This window comes from Halyomorpha halys, unplaced genomic scaffold, assembly GCF_000696795.3.
Source record: "Halyomorpha halys isolate HHAL.00 unplaced genomic scaffold, Hhal_1.1 Scaffold1631.1, whole genome shotgun sequence".
Taxonomy (NCBI): Eukaryota; Metazoa; Arthropoda; class Insecta; order Hemiptera; family Pentatomidae; genus Halyomorpha; species Halyomorpha halys.
Genome location: NW_027106642.1, coordinates 93,219 through 101,532, shown reverse-complemented (window position 1 = coordinate 101,532; position 8,314 = coordinate 93,219). Strand labels below are relative to the sequence as shown.

The 8,314-nt window shown below is 31.7% G+C and overlaps 1 protein-coding gene across 1 annotated transcript in view; it reads right to left on the bottom strand.

Annotated features, from left to right (window-relative positions):
- Window positions 1–6,825, bottom strand: part of LOC106690261 (UBX domain-containing protein 1) — a 7,986-nt gene extending 1,161 nt beyond the window's left edge. Inside the window, exons 1-6 of the mRNA XM_014435621.2 lie at window positions 6,613–6,825; window positions 6,442–6,495; window positions 5,094–5,246; window positions 4,027–4,278; window positions 1,979–2,207; window positions 389–569 (exon numbers count right to left, since the gene is read on the bottom strand). Coding sequence (XP_014291107.1) covers window positions 389–569; window positions 1,979–2,207; window positions 4,027–4,278; window positions 5,094–5,246; window positions 6,442–6,495; window positions 6,613–6,668 — 925 coding nt within the window. The 5' untranslated portion in view covers window positions 6,669–6,825. The remainder of the gene's footprint in view (window positions 1–388; window positions 570–1,978; window positions 2,208–4,026; window positions 4,279–5,093; window positions 5,247–6,441; window positions 6,496–6,612) is intronic.
- Between the last annotated feature and the right edge of the window lie 1,489 nt (window positions 6,826–8,314).

Genomic DNA, 8,314 nt, shown 5'->3' with positions numbered 1-8,314 from the left:
TTATATTAATATTATTTTATTTCTTCTTTTCTTTCATTTTTATATTATTTTATTTTCACTTATTTTTACATAATTTTAACCCTACCTTAATTTGTTTGTTTTTTTTGTATCTTATTATCTTCCTATGTCAAAATATTTTGAGTTGTTTTTGTATCTTTTAAACCCTGATGAAGCTCAACAAACTGAGGCAAAACGTAAATAGGAAATAAATAGTTGTTAACTATTTTTGTTCTCTTTTGACCGCACTCCTGACCATCTTCTTCATAATTTGATTTATTCTGTACCTTAAGATGGCTTAAGGCAAGTTACATCAACTATAATATTGATTATCCGTGAAAAAGTTTACTGTGAAATCAACAAATGGTTAAAGTAATAATAATAGACATACCTAATACATCCAAAGGTTTGTCATAATCATCTTCCACAAAAACTTTCCGGGGAAAAGTTGTCATTAATGAAAAACCACCATCGCCATCAGTCCTATTTAATTCGATATACAACCGAACAGCGGAGAGCTGTTCTTTAATACCAAACGTCTGGGTAAGAGATTCTCCATTCAAAAGCCTTATCTGGAAAAGATCTTGTGTTAGTTTTACAATAATAAAAGTACTAAAATGAAATGGACTGTAAAGTTTATATAATTTAAAGTTGTCTCTTATGTAAAACAGTTTTACATAATACAATACAATAAATACGATACCATATGACAATACTGGGCAACAGTGATTTTGCGGCACAGGGTTTCAGAGTTGACTTTGGATAATCAAGTTTTCTAAATACGAAAAGTATGTTAGATTTGCTGAATTGACTCTAGTTTTTGAAATAAAAAGCTATTTTACAAACATATTGTGAGAAAACAAGTTTTAATTTTTTAATATTTATTTTGAATCACCTTTAACCTTCATTGTAAACCTACTGGCTGCACCACACTATCCTTTAATAATGTTTCTCTTACCCCAGTAGAACAGATTCGCTACATCTCGACAAACGACTAACCTGGAATCCTCATACAAGACTTTAAATACAGGAAACTGCACGTCAACTTTGTTACAGCACTTACTTGACAAACAGTCTAAACTTCCAATGCATTACAAAAGATTGATCAACAAGACTATAAAAAGGCCTATCTGGACATATGGAGTCGTGTTTTGAGGCTCCATTAAACCTTTGAATTCCTCTCGTATCCAATCCTTCGTAAAATCCTCAATGCTACTTACTTTGTCACAAATAAAATCATACATGAAGACATTAATGCTCCCTATGTAACCGATCTAGCCCGAACCAGATACAATTCCTTCCATTATAAACTCCTTAACCACCCAAACCCACTAGTTTCTAACCTTGCTTCCTCTGCCATTCCAGATGATCCTCCAAGGCACCTCAAAAGATGTATGTAAGAATGTAAAAACATCATTAGAGTGCTACCAATGGGTAGTTCTCTTCACTCCTGTATCACACTCCTTTATTTCATTTAAGTTGGAAACACAAACATTTGTTATTTATTTATTTATTAAAATGTACAAACAATTTTATTTTACAATAGGAACCAGAATCATGAATTTCAATTGAATAGAATCAAACTAAATAAAATAAATGAAAATCGGAACAGGAAAATCTTACAAGTTGACAGTTTAGTTGATTAAACACTTGGGTAAATCCAACTGGGTTTATCTCCAGGTAATCAATCAACCTATTTAACCCTGGTAAAGGGTTAAGTTTTCATTTCATGAGACTGTAACAAAATAAAAGTCAACCCCCCAGAATGGATTAAAACTAGGGTTGCTGCGGTTATGAGGCAACCAAGGTAGACGCACTAACTCACTCGGCCATAAACAGCCCTTATATTTATGCCACTTAATCTACCAATAGCAAAGCATTACCGGGTCTGCTAGTAATGTACATAAATATCGCTCCCAAATCCATGCCGTAAAAAAGTATTTTTTGTTTGCATTAGCATTTTAAGGACTATTAATATTACCTGAATCCTTGTTTCAGTGTAATCTTTCTTAGCAGCTGGCTTAGCAACTTCAGGTATGACGACTGGAGGTGGAGGCGGTGTTTCTACACCTTGCTGCTGTAACATTTTTTCTCTTCGAGCTTGTCTATCAGCTTCTATTTGATCCTTTATCCTCTGGCGAGCTTTCATATCCTCTTCCTTTTCTTTTTTTCTTTGTTCGATAGCTTTTCTCAACTCTTCATCTTGTAGCCTAAAATAAAATGAATCCAAGTTAATATCAATTAGGGTAATAAAAAAAAAAAAAATTGTTATGATAAGGGTCCATATGTATTCGAGGGCATATAGAGCTGTTTAATGGTCAACCACACAAAAGATTGATCTAATGGAAGGAAGATGGTCTGGGTGTGGTCAAAGTAACTCAAATAGAAAATAAAATATTTATTATGAGCCAACATTTCATCCCACATTGCAGGCTTCATACTAAACTTTTATAATCAACTAAAATTAAGTAACACAGTAAGAGAATAAGATAACATAAAATTAAAATAAACTATTATTATTATTAATATTATATGGACGACAGACCATGAAGGTCTAAGTTCTCGCACTGTTTTAGGAAATACATCGTGCGTTTCTTGACATCGTTTTTTCATAGGGTGGGTTAGTCACACCTACGCCTATTTTTTGTGAGTGCCACTCAATGGCTAACAGGCCCACAAATGAGGGGGAGGGGAGAGGTTTTGTATTATTTTATGCTTGAAAAAAGCCGGGGTAAGACTGGGACTCGATCTGACAACCTTTGGGTTGGTAGACTGGCGTGTTTCCACGCTGCTACCGCTAGCGTTTATTTACTACTAATAAATAAACTATATTATGATTAAAAATTATATGAAAATAATAAAAAAAAAAGAGAAAAAATTAAACTGAATAAAATAAAATAATCTGTATATTGAAAAGTATAAACAAACAAGAAATACAAAGAAGTATTAGACATATAATGAAAAGGGAAATAATAATAAATAAAAAGTAGATAAAAGAGAAATATAAAAAGTACAGTACACACTAAAGGACAGAAAATAAGCATAAAATAAAGGTTAGGAAAAAAGGACGCCCACGTTACAGAACAAAGGAAAGCAAAAGAATGAATTATTTCATGTTATCTCATTCCCTTACTTTGTTACTTAATTTTAGTTTTTTGTATCTGTTTTAGCTCTAATGAAGCTCTGCAAAGTGGAGCAAAATGTTGGCTCATAATAAATTAATAGTTTATTTTATATTTGAGTTACTTTGACCGCACCCGCAAGATGGTCCTCCTATTATTAATTATACACAATCAATCAACCAATCTTGCAAGATTTATTTCAGTCTGAAAAAAACTCCACTCCTTTATTCCAACAGCTACTTAGTAAATCAGAGGGGACTCCTTTGAAAAAAATATATATATTCAAATTAAATATTAAATACAATTGAATTTTATTTTATTAATGGACAATTTTCATAACTCTAGATCCCTAGAATAGTTTTACTGTATTTCTATGCTAAAATTTTTAATGTTATGTTTATTTTACTCATTTAGTCATTTGCCACAGATTTAAGATAAACGCGATCAATTACCAAGGTATATGATCAATTATTAGTTTATTCTGGATACTAAATAAGAATATACGACTGAAATTTTGTGCATATTTGCCAGAGATGGGCAAAAATTAGCTATAGTTGAAACTAATAGCTAAAATTGCCATGGATACGACGCTTATTCATGAATGATCCATTGATAAATAAATATTGTATCCATGGTGATTTTAGTTATAAGTTTTGACTATAGCTAATTTTTGCCCAACTCTGATATTTCCATATTAATTTCTTCCATTAGATACTTTGTTTAAATTAAACAAGATGGGTTTCCATTTTGCATGGAAAAGGTAATATTTCACTAGGAAAATAGTTCATTGCATGCATAAGAGACAGTAAACAAAATATTTCAAATACAATAATTTCATTAAGTAACAATGAACTTATAGAATGAAGCCTGTCAGTACAATCAAATATTTAATTGAGAATCTTCTTACTTTTTTTTAATTTCAACCATTTCCTTTCCAGCGCGTATTCGATTTTTCTCTCTTTCTAAGGCCTCATTTTCTTCACGTTTTTCCCTTTCTCTCCGTTTTTCTAGAAGTTTTTGTTCTAGCAGTCTCTTTTGAGCAAGTTTTTCTTCTTCAGTCAGAGCTTTTTTTTCTTCAGTGGATTCAGCGAAATTTGTGTGACCTGATTTCGCAGCATGGAATTCAACTTCTCCTTGATCTTTGAACAATTTGTTACAACTAAAATTAAAAAAAAAAAAAAAAAATTACCAATCAATTTTAATATAAATACAACTAAAATTAAAAATCAATTTTAATATAAATACAACCTTTTATTTTAATTTTTTATCAGTAAGAAATGATAAAAAAATCCAAAAATTTTAAAAATAGAGATCATACAAATTAATAGAGTGTGAATATCAATATAGGATAAAGTAGCTTAAAGAAATTTCTTGATTTTTTTTCAAAATTTCTCGAAACAATAATATATATTATCAAGTCAGACATGTGTCAAATACTAATGATTACACATTATTCACTACTATCAATTTTTAACTTAATAAAATAACTTATAATATGTTGATAGAGCTAAACTTTGAATCAACAAAGCTATTTTTCAAACAATGATATTAAAAAAACACTTTATTAACATATTTACAATAATTTTGTAAATATCCATAAATGGACCAAACATTACAAAGCCTATTTTATTTTCCCTAACACTCCTGCTTATTCAAAGGCATCTTTCAACAGCTTAACATTTTCCTCTTAAAATGAATTAACTAATTCGTCATCACCATAAGCTACCGTGTAATTCAAAAAAAAAAATTTAAACTATTTAAAAAATAAAATAAAAGTTAATGCGTTTTTCTAGAGACACCTTGAAAAAGTTTTCTGTCAGGAAAAAAAAAATATATTTTACAAAATGATGTATGTACCTACAATGATGTGTTGATATTTTATAATTTATCCTCCCTAAATACCTTTTATACCCATCATTCATATAAAATATAAAGCAAAATAACACCCTCAAAATATTGGGTTTACTCACTTACTCATTACATTTAAAGGATTTGGCTTCAACTTCAGAAGGGGGAGAGTCACCAGTTTCATTAGATTTACTTGTATCTTCAGATGACGAAGTAGTAGGAGCACTATTTACTGCAGCCCCTGAAGACTGATTCAAATCATCACTATGTGCCAAAAGCCTAAAAAATATTAACATATTCAGAACCTTAGTTTACTATAACTCAGTATTTCATTTATCAAAGTTAGTAAAAACGGCAGATTAAGTTCATCGAGATCATTAAGGTTAATAAAGCATGCTTTCCATATGTTAGGTTTTTACAATGCTTTAAGCAATATCTCAGGCTTCCAAACGGTTGCTTAAAATACAACAACTATAATACAAACCTAACAAAAAATAAGACACTGAGAGTGTATAAATAAAAACTGAATTGGAAATTAATTAAGAAGGACTGATAGTAAGACAATGCTAACTCCAAATATAGAGTTTCATAATGAATCAAGATAAAAAGAAAAGACTAACAAGATATTACATGTTATGCGTGACTTTGCTTATGGGTATTTCATTTTTTTCATTTCATTGTAATTTATACATATTAACAGCCAGAAACAATGAATAATAAGTGAAAATAAATTATTATGCACAAACATTGGAGTGGACTTAAATCAGCATAATACATTTAAAAATGTTATCCTTGCAAGGTTCATACAAATCTTTATTTTTTTTTTTTGCATATTGCATAATCAGGTGAAATATTATAACTAGTAAGTGGTAAATGCTGTCTTAAGCATCACACTACACAGACAGTTGAGATTATGATGCCAATCCTGATTATATTGATGTAATAAATAAAAAAACAAAAAGAAATCACCATTCTTTTTTAATTGGCAGTTTGCCTTTTATTAGTTCCATGTTCCATTTGATTATGTGACCAACATCACAAATAATAATAATTTTATTCTCAGAAATATAGCATTTTATAAACAACTTTATAAAATTAATAGTTCTCAAATTTGAGAAAATAAAATCTTAAAACATATTAATTGCTTTATACAACCCCATCATGAAGTTACCATAAGTTCTTTGTATACTTTCAGATAAACAAATAAAGATTCGACAAGCCAATGTCTGTTTTAACTTCTACAAAAAATGCCAACCTAATTATCGAAAAAAGTTCATGTAATAGTATTGTTATTAATTCTGAAAGACCAAAGCAGTTCTTTTAGTATGTTTTTGCATTTTTTAGAAAATAATAGTAAATATAATTAATTGTAATTATCTTATATACTTGATTAATTTATCTTACTCTATTTTTAGAGGGGAACAAGTAAATTCCGACATATCTTCATAAGTCATATACTAAAAATAATAATTACCATTCCATAGCTGGTTCAACTCCTTGATTTCCAGTCACTTGAAGAGCTCTTTCCCTAAACAAACATGAAATAAAGTTAAATTTTATCATTTAAGAAATTTATAACTGTATAAAGAATAAATCAAACAATATGAAATTAATAAATCAACAGTATAGATTACTATCAACTTACACTTGGTCTTTTGAGAAACCCATATCCATTAAAACTGTCGCGGATTCGGAAGACATTGTGAAAATATTACTTAACGTTAATGTTTTCAGTTTAAAATAAAAATCTAATTAGTTATGTTTTAATATCTCACTTATATCAAGCATAAATTCACCGCAACAACCTTACAAAAACACATTAGTAATTGTTAAGCGCCATAACCTTCCAAATAGGTTGCTACTGACGAAAGAGGTATAAATAATTAATACCGATGAAGTTTAATCTTAACATAAAAAAGTTAGACATTTAATTGAAATCATATAGATTACTTTAAATGCTTATAGAATAAATTACCACCGGAGAATATTGTTACATGGTAAACAAAAAAAAAAAAAAAAATTTAAAGGTTTTGAACAAAGTTCTGATCTGATTTAGAAAACCGATTACTTTATATCATATAAATAATATAATATATAATAGATAAGCGATTCTAGATCGGACGGATTATACCACTTACCAGGAGTCAGGAAAATTATTCTTCCCCGACGTACAATTTATTTTCTTTACCCATGTTAACTCTGTCAAATCTTATATTTATTTGGTTTGCTTTATGTTGAAAGAAGTCTAGAAAAAAAACAAGAAAAAAAAACAGAAGCAACAAAAACGGTCTAACAATTCAAGAGATAATCCTAGAAAAAAAATTAGAAAGACGATTATGCCAAAAAATACTTTTATTTGGACTCAAAAGGGTCAAAAATGGTTAAATTTATTTAAGAACTGCACACCGAAAATTTATTCACACCTGTCAATCAATGGTGTTAATAAGCTCTCTCCTCAAGCTACTCTTCGGCTTGCTGGCTTGGTTCGGTCGCCTTTTTACGGTCCCGCTCCTTTCCCTTCCGCTATCTCGAAACTCTCTTCATCTCCACGAGTTTGGTGCAGCTTTTGGTCGACTGTACGAGACCCTTGTCCAGCCGGCCTCCTCGACTCCCATCCTAGCTTCCTCTTCTCTTGCGCTGGCGTCCATCATTTCTTGCCCACAGTCCATGAAAGTGCGATCTCTGGGCAAGCCCTCTCGTTTCCCTGTCTCCCTGACTAACTGCACTTTTAGAATGGTGGACAGGAATCCCTATTATCCCTTTGCACCTCCGCTATGCTCCTTGTCTCTCTCATCTTATCCGTAATTTGATTGAAACGGGCCAGGAGGACTCCAGCGAACTGCCCGTTGCTTTGCCTTGGCTTCTTCTCTTCGCGGAACATCCGAAAAATGTCCTCTTCGAGTGTCCATCTGCCCCCGCCAAACGCCTTTTTTTCAATCTCTTCTTCATCAGGTTTCATGGTGTTTCCTGATCGGTCTGGATATGATTCAGGATGTTTCGCTTTATTCGACAAATCACTGCTGCTCTTAACGAACTAGCGTCTGCCCCGCTCAACAGGTTTTCTCCTTCTTTTGCCGCTATTCTTGCTATCAGGTGATCTCCACCTTTTATAAAATGATTTAGCTCACCTACCTCCCCGGTGAATTTCTCTAGATCTGAGACAGCCTTCCTCAATTCCTGTGCTGTCCCGGTGCGAACCTTAATCCATTCCAGGGTGGTCGCATGTGCTGACGCCAAGGTCGTTGTCGGTAGTGGCGGAAGCCCCTGCTCTAGTGATTCAACCATTGTCGCTGCCGGAGGATTTTCTGGCACTAAGGACTTGAATAAGCGCTTCAAGAAAGACCGGG